The sequence below is a fragment of the Lynx canadensis genome, chromosome D3, assembly GCF_007474595.2.
Source record: "Lynx canadensis isolate LIC74 chromosome D3, mLynCan4.pri.v2, whole genome shotgun sequence".
NCBI lineage: Eukaryota > Metazoa > Chordata > Mammalia > Carnivora > Felidae > Lynx > Lynx canadensis.
In genome coordinates, this window is record NC_044314.2 from 53,693,283 (window position 1) to 53,710,627 (window position 17,345).

Consider the following 17,345-nt stretch of genomic DNA (forward strand, 5'->3'; position numbering starts at 1 on the left):
ACCGCGAGATCATGCCCTGAGCCAAGGTCAGATGCTCAACCGACTGAGCCACCCAGGTGTCCCTCGAACAGTTTTTTTAAATATCATTTTGTGGTTTCTATTATTGAGGATGCATATGGGTTCCCATGAAACAAATGCAGAGCATAATTTATATACCATAGTTTTGACATTGAGACTTGGAGTTTAAATATATGAAAAGATTATTTTTGATGGTCTGATATGGAAACTCAAGTATAGATCAGATATGTTGTAAATGTGTTTTTCCTTTGATATAAAGAAACTCACGGTGGAGATATTAATGCTCTAGGGGGCAAATTCTAGGTTAAGAAGCATCCCTGGCATCTACCCACTAGATGCCAATAACGACCTCCCTTCCCCATTGTGACCATCAAAAGATGTGACCATCTTATAATTTTAAGAATTAAAGGAAAAACATATTTGGAGTGTGCTAATAAAATGAATAAAAATGCTTCCCAGGCTCTTGATTATCATATTTCATTTCAAACAGAATGACCAGAACTCAATTTAATAAGGAGGAGTTTTCTGAATCAAAATAAGAAATAAAGCTCTTAACTCTTAAATATAGAGAACAGAGGGTTGCTGGAAGGATTGTGTGTGTGCGGGGGGGGGGGGGGGGGGGGGCTAAATGGGTAAGGGGCATTAAGGAATCTACTCCTGAAATAATTGTTGCACTATATGATAACTAACTTGGATTTAAATTTAAACATAAATAAATTATTTTTTAAAAAATAAAGCTCTTAGTGAATGGATGAGTCAAGAAAACAAATTGTTTTTGTTTTTTTCCTCTAGGATTTTCTAACCCATAAAGGATTTCCTATTCTCTTCTCCCTCTAGTGGAAGGGGGAGGAATGACCTCGCAATGAGCTGTACTATAGTTATAAATATATTAAAAAAAGGTTCAAGAAGATCCTGAAAATTGAAAAATGCTTACTTTTCAGCCTAGCTTTCTCAGCTGGATCCAGAGCAGCCACGGGCTCAGAAACTCTAGATGGTAGACCTATTCCAGTTTTATTCACAGCTCGAACTCGGAATATGTAAGAACGACCTTCTATCAACCCAGTGACTGGAAAACGAGCAAACTTCACAGGTGTGTCATTGCATTGAGACCAGCTATCTGTGCCCACCTCACACCTATGGGGAAAAAGAGTGATCAATAAGAATTAAAAGAAGTCTGACTAAATTAATAGCTCCAAAGCTGCAAACCCACCCAATTGCTTCAGATCTCCCTATAAAATATCCAGCTCGGGTGTGGTTCAGTAGTTATTTAACTGCATGCACTCGGTTCCACTTAATTGCAATGTGTCTTCTTTAATAAGAAAGAAGCCTCAGATCCTTCCTAAACACATATACTTCCTTTAAATTCCCTGAAAACTAGCAGCTGAGGGCCTTGTATGCTAGGCAGAGGAACTTTGGGGAGAAAAAGCAGAAGCAGCAGGCAGGTATGTACACTCTCGACATTGGAGAGACTAAGAGGGAGGATCCCCCAGACATCTCCCTGGCTGACGTCTTTAATTCCATTGTTGGTGACTTCTTTCTTTGTCTTCTTTACACATTTTCTTTTAAAAATAAAAATTTTGTTTGAGGAAGTTAACACCTTAAATGTACCTGTTTATACTGTAGTTTGGAAAGAGCTCACTTTTTTTTCCTTAGGTAATCTCCACACCCAATGTGGGGCTCAAACTCATGAGACTGAGATCAAGAGTTGCCTGCTCTACCGAGTAGCCAGGCACCCTTGGAAAAAGCCTACTTAATGATCATTATATGCTGTGTAGGTAGAAGGGTGAAGAGAGTATTATAATATACTTGTTTCTTAACAGATGAGATTGATGAGATGCAGGGAAATTCCCAGGCCCACTGGCAGAGAAAGATTAAGTGCTTAGAACCTCTGATTTCTAACTGGGTGCTTTTATTGCAGTTGGTGTCTGGGGTGGAGTGGTTCATATCATGCTATTGGCCTGATAGACGGGGCTAGGGGCTCAGCATGTGATTAAATTATACAGCACTAGGATTAAGTAACTCATCAGCTTTTATGAGAACACAGAACTTTTAGTTTATGTCACTTCCCCAATATGGTCTATGTCTAAAACATCTAATTCCCGGGGCGCCTGGGTGGCTCAGTCGGTTGAGTGTCCAACTTCAGCCAGGTCATGACTTCATGGTCTGTGAGTTCAAGCCCCGTGTCGGGCTCTGTGCTGACAGCTCAGAGACTGGAGGCTGTTTCAGATTCTGTGTCTCCCTCTCTCTCTGCCCCTCCCCTGCTCATGCTCTGTCTCTCTCTGCCTCAAAAATAAATAAAAACATTAAAACATCTAATTCCCAAATAATTCTGATGGGGGAGGGAGTTCTAATGGCAGTGCAAAGTTGGTCAGGGTGGGAAGTTTCTCTTCACTTCCTCAGCCTCACCTTTCCAGTTTTTGATATAGACAATAGACATTTTCCTCACCCTTATGTAAAGGGCTGTCAAATATGGCTTAAATCCCTGCCTTTCACCCTTAAATCTTGCCTTTGCAGAAATTCTGGAGCTGCTATGGGTAGGGTTTGGGAGGGAGCCAAGAGGCCTAGGACAATTCTTCAAACTGCCTCTGTCTCCAGAGATTCTCTCTCTCTCCCTATGCAGATGCTGTCATGGTGACCCAGTGATAGTAGAGTGTGTTTCCCAACCCTCATGTGGGCAGAAAGAAAGGTGGGCAGTAGCTGCTCTGGAGATGCCTACAGCATGTTGGAGCAGAAAGGGCACCAACATATGGCCAGGCTGATATTTGGATTCTAGTGTGACTTCAGGCAACTTAGTGTTTTCTCATGAGTATGTGGCTTTGGGCCAGCTACTGTTTCCTACTTGTAATAAGAGTGTCTACCTTTCAAATGGTGGTTATAGGTTAATGGTTAATATATGTGATGTGTTTAGAACAGTGCCATGAACGTAACCAATTTTAATAAATACAAGCCACAATATGGTTATTTTCATGATGACTAAGCAAAATGTGCTACTAATTGTTGCTGGTGTTTCACTGATGAAGTTTGCAAATCCCTTGGAAATCTGCCAAAGACAATAAGGCAGTCTGTAAAAATGAAAAAGAATCTACCTAAAACTTAACAGTTCATCATCACTAAATGACAAAACAATGTGGAAGAATTTAGTATGGGTTAAATAGTGTATTATTTATTATAAATATTTCTCTGCATGGTATTGAGCCCAATAGGCATGCATATATATATATATATATATATATATATATATATATATTTTATACTGAATTTTTAATGTTTATTTATTCTTGAGAAAGAGACAGAACATGAGTGAGGGAGGGGCAAAGAGAAAGGGAGACACAGAATCTGAAGTAGGCTCCAGGCTCTGAGCTGTCAGCACAGAGCTCAATGTGGGGCTTGAACCCATGAACTGCAAGATCATGACCTGAGCCAAAGTCAGCTGCTCAACCAACTGAGCCACCCAGGTGCCCCAATAAGCATATATTTACTTATTACTATAAATATTAGGTTTACGCCCGCGGGGCCCCCCTCGCCTTCCCGCCCGCCCCTATTGTTCTGCCCCCGGCCTCCCGCCCTTCCCCTTCCCGCCCGCTCCCCTTTTCCCCTCAGTCGCCTCGCGCCTGCAGTTTTTGGCTTCACCCCCACCAGTGACCAAAGACTTGACCACTCAAAGTCCAGCTCCCCAGAACACTGCTCGACATGGACACCGGTGTGATTGAAGGTGGATTAAACGTCACTCTCACCATCCGGCTACTTATGCATGGAAAGGAAGTTGGCAGTATCATCGGAAAGAAAGGAGAATCAGTTAAGAAGATGCGTGAGGAGAGTGGTGCACGTATCAACATCTCAGAAAGGAATTGTCCTGAGAGAATTATCACTTTGGCTGGACCCACTAATGCCATCTTCAAAGCCTTTGCTATGATCATTGACAAACTGGAAGAGGACATCAGCAGCTCTATGACCAATAGCACAGCTGCCAGTAGACCCCCAGTAACCCTGAGGCTGGTGGTCCCTGCTAGTCAGTGTGGCTCTCTCATTGGGAAAGGTGGTTGCAAGATCAAGGAAATACGAGAGAGTACAGGGGCTCAGGTCCAGGTGGCAGGGGATATGCTCCCCAACTCAACTGAGCGGGCCATCACTATTGCTGGCATTCCGCAATCCATCATTGAGTGTGTGAAACAGATCTGCGTGGTCATGTTGGAGTCCCCCCTGAAGGGCGTGACCATCCCGTACCGGCCCAAGCCGTCCAGTTCTCCAGTCATCTTTGCAGGTGGTCAGGCCTATACCATTCAAGGACAGTATGCCATTCCACAGCCAGATTTGACCAAGCTGCACCAGTTGGCAATGCAACAGTCTCATTTTCCCATGACGCATGGCAACACCGGATTCAGTGGTTTGGATGCATCTGCTCAGACTACTTCTCATGAACTCACCATTCCAAACGATTTGATTGGCTGCATAATCGGGCGCCAAGGCGCCAAAATCAATGAGATCCGTCAGATGTCTGGGGCGCAGATCAAAATTGCGAACCCAGTGGAAGGATCTACTGATAGTCAGGTTACCATCACTGGATCTGCTGCCAGCATTAGCCTGGCTCAATATCTAATCAATGTCAGGCTTTCCTTGGAGACGGGTGGCATGGGGAGCAGCTAGAACAATGCAGATTCATCCATAATCCCTTTCTGCTGTTCACCACCACCCATGATCCATCTGTGTAGTTTCTGAACAGTCAGCGATTCCAGGTTTTAAATAGTTTGTAAATTTTCAGTTTCTACACACTTTATCATCCACTCGTGATTTTTTAATTAAAGCGTTTTAATTCCTTTCTCTGTTCAGCTGTTAATGCTGAGATCCATATTTAGTTTTATAAGCTTCTCCCCTCCCCCCTTTTTTTGGCTCATGAATTTTTTTTTTCTGTTTGTCATGGAAATGTAAGAGTGGAATATTAATACATTTCAGTTTAGTTCTGTAATGTCAGGAATTTTTCAAAAAAATTAAAAGATGGACTGGAGCTTTTTCTTTGTGAATAGAAAAATAAATAAATAAATAAATAAATAAATAAATAAATAAATATTAGGTTTAATACACCTTAGTACAAACCTATTGTACCACAGTGGCACAGATTATCTGTCCCTAGTGGTTTCTACAATTAGATTCTATTACTGAAAATTGGAAAGAAAATTGGAACAACTATTTGAATAGAAACTAAGTCAGATAATAATGTATTTAGGTTGATAATCTAAATTTGTTGTCTATATTGACCAAACTCACTGTATAATTAATGTGTAAGACCCAATTGCTATAAATATCAGAAGTTCTAAGTTTTAGAGAATGTGAACAACAAAAAGTTGTAGAAAGAATATGATTTAATACTATTGATATTTGTTATTTCTTTGTCTAATTTGAAACCACATCCTGTAATGTAAATAGGATTTTGTTAGTATTCCTAAAGCATTATTCTTTAAATTACTTAATATTTTAAAATTACTAACAAATTAGGAATATGGACATTAAATATAATGGACACCAGCTATTTCCAAAGTGGTCTCCAGAATGTCTATAAATTCATAGCATTCTTGCCAAATTGGTGATTTGCATTAGTAGTCAGATTCAAAAATTGTCTTTGGGATTTAGGTCAATAGATAGGTGTGTGTGTGTGTGTGTGTGTGTGTGTGTGTGTGTGTGTGTGTATTTGTGAGAGAGAGAGAAAGAGAGAAAGAGAGGGAGACAGAGAGACAGAGAAAGAGGGAGAGGAGAGCAGAAAAGAAAATAGACTAAGTACTAACTTATCAATAAAATATCCCAGAATAGGACTCCCTCCATCCACAGCTGGCTGTTTCCAAGAGATGATGATATAATCTTTGTTGGCATCCAAGCACATCACGTCTAAGGGAGCAGCTGGGGCTCCTTCAATCTCTGCATCAGCATCTGTGGAGACACAGAAGGATCTCATTAACCCTCTCAGATAAGCTCCATCTCAGTCTGGCAATCCAAGACTTAGTGCATACATTTCCTACCACATTTATAGTGGCTACATCTTTGGCTCAAGTAGAGCAAGCTTCAACCTTATAATTTGCTTACCAACATGATGATGTGTGTTTTCATCATCAGCACAAAGAACATTATGTTAGTAAGGGCTCTCAAAAGGACCCGTGACCTTTGCTTTATGGCCTTTGCCTACCCAAAATGTTCTAAAGGAAAATAAGTATGGAGATGTCAGGAATTGCTATCAGAAAAGTCTAAGGTGAGCCGAGTCAGAAAGTCTGTTCTTAAGATATCTCTTGTACAATATTACTCAGAAACATGAGCCACTCCAAAGGGGAACAAAGAGTCCCTTCTGTCACCTTCTCGATGCATCCACAAAAGAATAAAAAACTTTACCCACTCCTCTGCTGGGCACTACCATTTTGGAAGATAAAGGAAAACATTCCTTTTAATCAAATGTTTGTTCCCAGACTGAAGACACTTGCGAAAGGAACTCTGATGCAATACCCACATCTGAGTGGAGTTTATCTGAGTTTAGTAAAAGTCCAGGATTATACAGGAAAGAGACGGCAGTGACTGTTTATGAAACAGGATCCTCTGACAGTGGGTGTCCTCAGCAGTGTCTTCAGGCATAGTTCACATAGTGAATCAGGGATGTTTTTAGGAGAGCAAGGGGAATGAAAATAATCAGTTAATAGCCTTTTAAGTGAGATTAAGATGAGAGGTGGAGTTCCTGGAGGTGGGGTCCACATTGCCAATTTCTCCTGAACTCCAGCCAACCTTTTCATAACTGGAGTTAATAGGAGAGGAGGCTGAGACATGTCGGACCACTCAACTCAGGCAAAACACTCCTGTTGACGGAATAAATCCTTTTTTTTTTTTTTACAATGAGCTACACTTCTGTAACTCTTATGAATTACTAAAATATTTGATAAGAAGGCAGAGATATCTGTGCACTTCTGAATTTGATAGGTTTGCATTACCTGAGAAGAGCTAAAGTCACCCTGGTTTTGAATATTCTATTTTTTGCCCCATGAACCTGTAGGAAAGTGTTTCTAGGCAACTTCTCTGGCGTAAGTGACTAACTTAGTGTAGAATTAACTAAATCCTGGCCTAAAAGCAAGCGTTTTGGTGGGGAGAAACTTCTTTCCTTTCAGGCTTTGAGAGCACTGGATGGGGGCAGAGCCGGCTGATGGTGAAGTTAGAGCAGAGCTGGAAGGGGGTAGAGATGCTGAGGTTAATAGGCTTAAATGGCAGAAGAGGAAGGCTGGAAAGCTGCTCATTTGGATGGGGACAGCTGGTCACCTCTACCCATGTCCTTTTGCTAAAGGCCCATAATGTAACAACCAGTAATCCCTGAGTTGATAGAGCAGTTTAGTTTGCTGAATATCCATTATATATAACAGAGCCTATCAGATGGTAGGCATTTCAGGAGCCATTTTTCAGCATATTTATAACATTTCTTGGACTATGCCATTCTTGGGATGGGCATGACAGTCCCTCACAAAACAGGTTCTGTATAGAAGCCAAATCCAAATACTGTGTTATGTTGCATCACATTTGTCTGGCCTAAATCTGGCAGGGAGCCACAATTCTGGTTATAGGCACTGAGAAATGGCACTGAAAAAACCCCTAGGCTATGTCAGAGGTCCCAGAAAAAGTCCAATAAAGAATCATCGAGGCATAACTAAGGTTTTTTTGAGTCACCAAGAGATACTCTCTGTTTGGGTAAGACAACTGAGAGCAAAGGAAAAGACTTTGCTTATTCAGTCCTTGTCTAGCCAGGTTTATCCAGGTGGTTTGGCTGAACAAACTTACTTGCTGATGAGTTTCAGTGTGTCTGTTTTCACTGCAATTGATCCAGAGGCTATCATCTGTCTTCCCTCAGTGATACTGGACTTTTCCTGTAACAGTTTTGTGTAGGAGAAAGTCTGACACATTTTCAGGTGATGTAGATATTCCTGTATCTTTATCAGTTGTTGATCCCATGGCAGAATTCAACAATCGTTACTGTTCACTACTGGTGTGTATAGGCTGTTAACCATCCCCATTATCCATTCTTTGTGTTTCCTAGATGCCCCAGCTTTAGCAAGAAACATGGCTGCCCAAGTGGATACATGACGCCTAGCTTCCCTCACAGTGAAATGTGTGCCTATGGCTAAGTGTTTACCATGCAGAAGGGATGTGTGCAACTCTGCATCTCCCCCTCCACTTCCTTTCCCTTCCCATAGTCTGGGATGGGAACATGGGATAACACCACGGGGGCAGTGGAACACCAATGGAGACAGGACCTGGGACTCTGAACCATACCTCTACTTCTGAGTTGACAGACATACAAGAGAAATTAACCTTTTCGTATCATTTCAGCAGCTTAGCCTATACCCTAATTGAAATCCTGGGTTAGGCTTCCGAAGACCTGTATCCTATGTCCACTGCTGCTTTTAACTAACTGTGAGTCTACTGGTAAATCACTTTGTTTTTCTGAACCTCAGTTTCTGCATCTTAAAATTAAAGGGGTAGACCAGAATGGGAATCCAAACTTTTTTGTGCCATAGACTCCTTTGGCAGACTGGCAAAGAAAGTCTAGAAGCCTCTTTTCAGAATATTGCTTTCAAATGCATAAAATAAAAGACATGAGATTACCAAAGAAACTAAATATATTGAAATATAATTCTTAAAAAAAAATTTTTATGTTTATTTATTTTTGAGAGACAGAGAGAGACAGAGCATAAGCAGGGGAGGGGCAGAGTGAGGAGACACAGACTCTGAAGCCACGCTCCAGGCTCTGAGCTGTCAGCACAAAGCCTGATGCGGGGCTCGAACTAATGAGCCGTAGATCATGACCTGAGCTGAAGCAGGATGCTTAACCAACTGAGCCACCCAGACACCCCAAAACACAATTCTAATCACAGACCCTTTGGGAGTCTGTGGATCCCACTTAAGGACACCTGACCTCTAAAGTTCCATCTTGATCAAAATTCCTGTGAGCTTATGATTCTATTTAGTCCATGAGAGATTTTTTCAAAAAATATAGTAAGTCTCCTGTATTGCTTATATTTTAATTTTCTGTATATTATGATGTTTTGACACCTTAAAAGCCTTTCTGACTGGGGAGATGCTGCCCCTCCCAGGGCTAGCCAATTCTTGGATAGAATGGGCTCAGCCAGAGCATGCCTTTAATATGCAAACTGATCCATCCAGAGCCACACATTCTCTATCTGGTCTGTGCACCCCAGGAAGCAATATTCCCCTGCCTTAATCATCCCAGGGCCTGGTAGCAGGCCAGTACGGACCACGCCTATAGTTTAGAGTCCACCCAAATTATTCAAACTAGCCAATCCTAAACTGTTTATCCTGCCCTGCCTTGCCTTGCCTTTCCCACAGAAACTCCAATAAAAGCCATGGCCTAAGCTCTCCCCTCCTTCCTACCCCTTCTTCCTGGCCAACCAATGCTGATTTTCCCCCATGTGGCCCTGTGTGGTGTGCAGTACCTCCTGTCTCTAGGACCTGTGGGTGCAATAAACTTCGTTTTCTGGATCCTCTCCTGTGTCTCCTCTTGTGGCCACACCTGACTAACCATCACAGAAGAGAACACAGAACACTGCTCCTGTAACCTGGAACTGTCAATGGTCTTCCAAATGCACTGGGATCCCATACAAATCACATTCCCACTTGTATATAGCCAATCCATTTAAAACACAGCTGAAGAATTAAAGACTCCTAAAATCACAATTCTAGTTTGCCTTCAAGATTAAATTGTAGGGGTGCCTGGGTGGCTCAGTCTTTGGCGTCTTTGGCTCAGGTCATGATCTTGTGATCTTTGTGGGTTCAAGCCCCATGTCAGGCTCTGTGCTGACAGCTCAGAGCCTGGAGCCTGCTTCGGATTCTGTGTCTCCCCCTCTCTCTCTGCCCTTCCCCCACTCATGCTCTGTCTCTCATTGTCTCAAAAATAAATAAACATTAAAAAAAATTTTTAAAGATTAAATTGTAGCACCTTGTTTCCTAGTTCATTAAAGCTGAAAGTATAAAGAAGGGGGCTGGAGTGAAATGATAAATTTGCTCTCTGAAATAGATATTAAAGAGTAAGTCCCCAAGTAGCACATCCCTCTTTTGTTGCAGCTCCCATAAACTGAAACGGCTTTTTAGATCATTAGGATGGATTATCTCCAATGGAACACCTATAGAGACCTGCACTGGTAGCTCACTGAAGCTGAAGAAAGTAATGACATCAGAGATATTAACACAGTCTGGGAACAAGTTACCTTGGGGTTGGTGCCTGAGGGTTAACCTTTTTCTACTAGGTCTAATTTCACTGGAAGTTAATAATCTTATGCCATGCATACTGGAAGAATTTTCAAATGGTTCTTTCATCATTACAAAAAACATGTTTGGATAGATTGGTTTGGTCAGTGTTTTAAACATGCTTGGGTGTTCTGCTTTTTGCTAGGTCTTACCGCGAACAAAGACATAAGCGCTATATTGTTCATAATATTCTCCCATTCGCACACGGATCGTGTAGAGGCCTTCATCTTCTTTGTTGAGATGAGAAAACGTCAGTGTTGCTCTATCTCCACTCCAGTGTGTTTGTACCCATTTTGATGGAGAAACAGGTGCTCCTAGAAATTTTTTTTAAAAGTAAGAAAATTAAGTGATTTTTTTCCTCCATTGCTCCCTTCTTTTTCTCTCCTTCATTCTCTTCCACCTTCTCTCTCTCTCTCTCTCTCTCTGCCTCTTCTATATTGAAAGAGATCTGACAATTAGTAGAAGTCTCTAGGGCTTTGGGCCATTCTGCTATGCTAATATTGGTGAAAATACTAGATCAGAAGTGAGGGGACCAGGGCCAGATACATAATCTGCAGGGTCCAGTGCAAAATGAAATTACAATCCCCGTCTAAAACGCAGAGTAAACAGGGACCTGGGTAGCTTAGTTGGTTGAGTGTCCAACTCTTGATTTCAGCTCAGGTCATGATCCCAGGGTCATGAGATCAAGCCCCATGTTGGGGTCCACACTGAACATGGAGCCTGCTTGAAATTCTCTCTCTGTCTCTCTCTCTCTCTCTCTCTCTCTCTCTCTCTCTCTCTCTCCCTCTTCCTCACTCCCTACTCACATGCTCTCTAAAATAAAAAAAAAGCAGAGAAAAAAATACAGTTAGAGGTACTAAAATATAAGGGTTTTTTTCTCTAAAACAACTTTATTGCATATAAAATATAATTGGGGTAACCCAAAATACAAAAAAATAATATTTTTATGCCATAATTTTATACACAAAAATATTTATCAATGTAATATCTTGATTGATAATAAGATATTTCTGGCTTGCTTTTCTACAAATTCAGTTATTAGGTCATCAGATATATACTTTTAGCAACTTTATTTTACTTATCTATTTGTTTTTAAATATTTTGTAAATGTTTATTTTATTTTTGAGAGAAAGAGAGAGAGACAGACCACGAATGGAGGAGGGGCAGAGAGAGAGGGAGACACAGAATCCGAAGCAGTCTCCAGACTCTGAGCTGTCAGCACAGAGCCCAATGCAGGGCTCGAACCCACAAACAGTGAGATCATGACCTGAGCCGAAGTCAGACGCTTAACCGACTGAGCCACCCAGGCAGCGTTACTTTAAATCAATATACTTGAAAGCAACATCAGTCACTCTTGGCAAATGCAAGATCACAAATGAGCTCATTAAGTTTTAATTTTGAGAAGGATCTTTCTGCTGATGCAACTATTATTGCAGCTATTCAGATATTACATAGTTATATATAGCCATATTCTTATAAAGTTAACATTGGGTTAACTTTCTGATAAATTATTTCAAAATATAAATTTTAGTACTCTAGAACCATTGATTCTTAAGGAACAAAATTTCTAAAAGAATTTGATTCTTGGGGTGTCTGGGTGGCTCAGTCGGTTAAGTGTCCAACTCTTGATCTCAGCTCAGGTCACGTTCTCATGGTTCGTGAGATCGAGCCCCGTGTTGGCTCTGCATTAACAGCACAGAGCTTGGTTGGGATTCTCTCTCCCTGTCTCTCTGCCCCTTCCCTGCTTGCACTCTTTCTCTCAAAATAAAGAAATAAACTTTGAAAAAATATTTTATTCTTCATATAAATCAGTTTCACATAAGTCTGAATTTAATTTTAAGTGTAAATTTACATAATTACATCTTAATAGTTTCTCTAACATGTGCTGTAACTTGTAGAGGTTATACAAGAGACGGAAAATGATTTGTACATAAATCAAATGTCTACTTATGCATTCTATCACTGCATCTTCAATTATAAGGAAAATTAATTTTAAAATTATCTTCCTTGTTAATAATTGCTTCATCCAAAGTTTCATATGAAAATAGTGTTCTTTTTCATTGAATGTGACAATCTTTAAATTTAATTTATATTTCTAAGCTTCTGAATATTTGCCATGCAGTGTTATAATGTTTTTCAAAACCAGAGATTCTAAACTGAAGATCTCCAACAACTGTTTTGTATGCTTAAGTGCGATGTCTATATACATGCTTTTATTTTGTAATTTTACTGACAAAGTTCACTGCCTAGTTGCTGATAGTTCCTGTCCTGATGCTAGCCTAGTAAATTAGTATTTGTGCAGTTCCCATAGAAGCGAGCTCTGGGGAAGGAAGAACAGCCTGGCAATCTCCCACTGTAGATTCCCATGCTGCCCCCACATGGAGTCCCTCCTCTTCTCTAGGGCCATGTTCACTGTTAATACTGCTGTTGCCATTACTGGCTTCAGTCTGGACCCAGATGTTCCATAATGCCCCAGATGCCTGTCTGCACAACTGAAGTTCAGGCCAACTGCTTGGTGACTACGCTGCTTGCTGCCCACCACGCCCAAGGGTCAGTAGTCATGCTCCATAGTTCAACTGAACTGCAATGGACTTCCCTTTATTTTACCAACTAAAATTAACTTACAAAACGAATATATAACTAATTTACAAAAATACATTTTTCATAATCTTTTCCACGTTACTTGGTGATAAGAAATTATAATCTCCACAAATATATTATAAAAGTTCTGCTACTTTGATACATGGATGAATTTTTTTTTCAACATCCAATAGGTTATGCCTCCTAATGTCCATATTCTGCCAGCTCTGATAAACAGGCCTGCAGTCTTGTGGACACTCATGCTCTGGTGCCAAGCCTTATTCTGTGAATAAGAATCTAAATGAGAATTCATCACAGAGTCTCACCATTTCTGTACCACTGGATCTCTGGCTGGAAATGCTTAATTTCAGGAGTGATAACTACACGGCAGCCTAGACTCATCGTCTCGCCCTCTCTCCCAAAAGACACGTCAAACTTGTCATCAAAGTGGATCTCAAACTTGGACGCATAACCATAAGGGGTCACAGCAACTGGGTACGACAAAAACAAACATTGGTTAACTTGTTTTTTCTCATCAGAGAGACGCAAGCATTTTAACAAGCAGTTACAACAAACACTGATCAAATGGTTTATTTGGGCAAAATATTAAGTCTTATAAAGAAGTACAAAGCACATTCCCACATATTACTATGTGAAATGGAAATTCTAGGTGTGGAAATTCTTGCTTCATTGGTCAGATAAGCTAAATGTTTGTTTTTATTATTGCAATGAATAGAATTTAAAGGATCAGGTTTAATACCTCACATAGCATATAAATTAATACCACATTTAGCTTATACTTAACTACTTAGCACAATATATGTACTTTTTAGATTCCTAGTTCATTTAAAACTGAACTGCTGTACTGTTCAAACAGCCATATCAATTACTCATAAAAATACAGTTTTCCAGCAAGTCGCTTCAGTTTAACTATCTGTATAAAAAAAATATATTATAAGAAATGTCAAACTGAAAAGTTCACAATAATATGACTTTAAAAATATTTTTCTTAGCAATAACTTATTCATTGATTAAGTAAATTCCTGCATCATAAACCCTCCCAGGTTTTATTTTCTCTTTTCTCAAAAGAAAGGACTTGGGAAAATAATGACTCTATGGACAGTTACCATGCCAGGCACTTTACATTTGACATGTCGTCTGTTCCTTGCAAAAGCCCCATGGCATAGATATTTTTTTCCTCTCTTGCAGATGAGAATGCAGAAGTTCACAAAAATAACATACAGCTAATGTCCAGGTTTCGTACTATGTGTGAAATTGAAATTCAAACTCTAAAATTTCTCTCCGATTTCATCTCTCTTCCTAAAACGTCTTAGAATTAATTTGAAAATGCAAGCTAAAATGTATCGAGTTCAACTTGTGCCAAGTAGTGTTCCAAACGTTAAATAGCTATTACCTCAAACCTCATAATAGCTCAATCAGGTAAGTGCTATTATCGTCTCTCTGTCTTACAGATGAGGAAACAGAAGCATAGGGAGGCCAAGAAACTGCCCATGTTCACCCTGCAGAGCCAGGATTTACACTGGAGGGCTGTTAGAACCTGTGCTCTCAAGCAAGACATGATATTGCCTTGAATTTGTGTGTTCCCAGGCAACCCCTAACCAATAGTGAAACAACTTCCCTTTGAAGCACAGGTTACATCTGCCCCACTTGTATATGATGGTATCCCACTGAGATCAAAAAGTGAAACAACTCAATCAGACCTTACTGTCTGGAGAGCCAGGCTGGCTCCGAAGCTGCCTTAGGAGTAGAGATAACAGTTACAAAGAAAGCTGGGATTAGGTCAGGGTTTGGCAAATCTGTGAGCCAGATCTGGACTGTCTCCTGTTTGCACCACTAGAAAAATAAATTTCAATTGTTTAAATGATCAAGATAAAATCAAAAGAAGAATATTTTGTGATGTGTGAAAAGTTACAGGGAATTCAAATTTCAATGTTCATAAGTAAGGTTTAATTGGAAGGCAGCCATGCTCATTTATTTACCTACTGTCTATGGCTACTTTGTGTTACAAAGGTAGAGTTGAGTCGTTGTGACAAAGACCATATGACCCACAAAGCCTAAAGTATTTACAACCCTAAAGTATTTACAATTTACAAATTACAGGTAGTTCACAAATCATAATTATAGAAGTCCTTCACAGAAAATACTGACTCCTGTTTTAGAATATGACTTAGGGGGCACCTGGGTAGCTCAGTCAGTTAAGCATCTGACTTTGGCTCAGGTCATGATCTCAACAGTTTGTGAGTTCGAGCCCCATGTTGGGGTCTAGGCTGACAGCTGGGAGCCTAGAGCCTGATTTGGATTATGTGCTGTGTCTCCCTGTCTCTCTGCTTTCCCCCACTTGCTCTCTCTCTCTCTCTCTCTCTCTCTCAAAAATAAATAAACATTTTGAAAAAATTTTAAAAAAATAGAGTATGGCTTAGAATTAGAGAGACCAATTTACAAGTCCCTGTTCTACCACTCTATGTGGTGTTGTCTCATTATTTAACCTATCAAAAACTGTTTCCTCATAGGCACAGCACAGATAAAAGACACCTATTTTATAAGCTTTGGGAGAGCATTACATGATTATTGCATATAACAAAATATCTTAGTATGCTGTCTGGTACAACTGATCAATATATGTTAACTACTAAAACAGAACCAAGGGCAGGGAGCTTTATCTATGATATTTACCAGCATATTCCAAGCACCTACACCAGTACCTAGCACATAACAGATTCTCAATAAATATTAGTTGAATAAATGAATAAAATCCCTCTGTTTTCTCTGTTGGAAACAACTGCACTTAATTCAGGGGCCGGTCAGATTAAAAAGTTAGAGAGGTAGGTTGAGCTGGGCTTTTCTTTTTTTTTAATTTTTTTTTTTCAACGTTTATTTATTTTTGGGACAGAGAGAGACAGAGCATGAACGGGGGAGGGGCAGAGAGAGAGGGAGACACAGAATCGGAAACAGGCTCCAGGCTCTGAGCCATCAGCCCAGAGCCCGACGCGGGGCTTGAACTCCCGGACCGCGAGATCGTGACCTGGCTGAAGTCGGACACTTAACCGACTGCGCCACCCAGGCGCCCCTGAGCTGGGCTTTTCAACCCTGGCTTGGTGGAGAAGAGAGAAACAGGAGAAATGTGGATGATGATATGGCAGTGGGAATGAGCAGGATACATTTAGAGGACCATGAAATAAATGATTAATAAACCAGCCTTAGGGACAATGGGAGATAAGTCATAGTTCCAGAATTTCCAACTATTCTATCTCAATACAAACGAAATGATAGAAGAAAAACATGATTGGGGATGTGCTCCTCCCTCACTCCCACCCATCATCCCCTCCCAGCCACCCATGGGATTTGTACCAATGATTAAAACTTGGAATATTAAAATTAGGAGCCATTCCATGAATTTGATGGAACAGGTGATCTATAGACATCAAACTGAGCAGGTGAAAAACTGACCCATGAGAAAGTATCTTCATCAAGCATTTTCAAAACTACCATTTACATTTTAACATTCAGAAAATAAGTTCAGGCGTGACTACCTTTTTCAGTCTGACCATTGTAAGCACTGAATTATTGAACAACCATAAGGATTTTGTTTTTATTGTTTCCTATGAAAAGAAGTTCTGATATAGACAAAATGATTGGAGTTCACAAATAACCACAGATCAGAATATTTTTAATAGTTTGTTATTATAGCACATTTAGACATCATGTGCTTTGATTTGTACTTCATAAATTAATGTATTTATTTATTCATTCATTATCAAACACCTACGCTGTGTCAGGTGCTGGGGTTAGAGATAAAAGGTCCAGCTTTGCCTTTAAGTGGCTTAGAGGCCAGTGGGAGAAAGAGACACATAACAGTTAACAGCATCCAATGTGATGGATGCTCTGATGGTCTCACCAAGGACACCTAACCCTGACTGGGTAGAGGTGGGGTAGCAGTGGGAGTCAGACATAGATGTCTCCAGGAGTGATGCTGACCTGGATGCCCTGATACAGTACATATGCGTGTGTGTGCACGTGTGTGTGTGTGTGTGTGTGTGTGTGCGTGTGGGCATGTGTGCATGTGTGTGTGGTTAAATCACTCTGCCCAGGTTTGTGTAATGATCTTCTTCAGTTTAACACAGAAAGACTTAAAAACATTTGCCATTTTTAGCCCATCATATCTGGGCTTTTACAAAACCAGAACAAAGCAATTATATTCAGAAAGAGAATAGTAACCAAAGAATCTAAAAAATAAGAAAAGGGTGCTATTATATACGTACTAGCATATGTTATAATAATCCTATGCTTTTATTTCAGCATTATAGAATGGCTTATTATGCTGGATTTTAAATAGAGATGACACTCAGCAAATATATTTTTAAACTTACAGCTGAGGGGCAGGGTGGAAACCCCAGCATGGAAGCGAGTCTCATCAAACTCTCCCTTATATCCTAGAAAAGAAAGCAGAA

The 17,345-nt window shown here is 40.3% G+C and overlaps 2 protein-coding genes across 2 annotated transcripts in view; one reads left to right on the forward strand and one right to left on the reverse strand.

Annotated features, from left to right (window-relative positions):
* Nucleotides 1-17,345, reverse strand: part of MYOM1 (myomesin 1) — a 165,080-nt gene that overhangs the window by 79,208 nt on the left and 68,527 nt on the right. Inside the window, 5 exon segments of the mRNA XM_032595461.1 lie at nt 953-1,152; nt 5,796-5,937; nt 10,449-10,610; nt 13,203-13,367; nt 17,265-17,327. Coding sequence (XP_032451352.1) covers nt 953-1,152; nt 5,796-5,937; nt 10,449-10,610; nt 13,203-13,367; nt 17,265-17,327 — 732 coding nt within the window.
* On the forward strand, nt 3,550-5,020 carry LOC115528390 (poly(rC)-binding protein 2-like). Its single transcript, XM_032595462.1, has one exon. It carries the CDS (start codon nt 3,709-3,711, stop codon nt 4,660-4,662), a length of 954 nt encoding a protein of 317 aa, XP_032451353.1. The 5' UTR covers nt 3,550-3,708; the 3' UTR covers nt 4,663-5,020.

Excerpts from the sequence above, each read along its gene's own strand:
- LOC115528390 (XM_032595462.1), top strand. The coding sequence starts at position 3,709 with ATGGACACCGGTGTGATTGAAGGTGGATTAAACGTCACTCTCACCATC.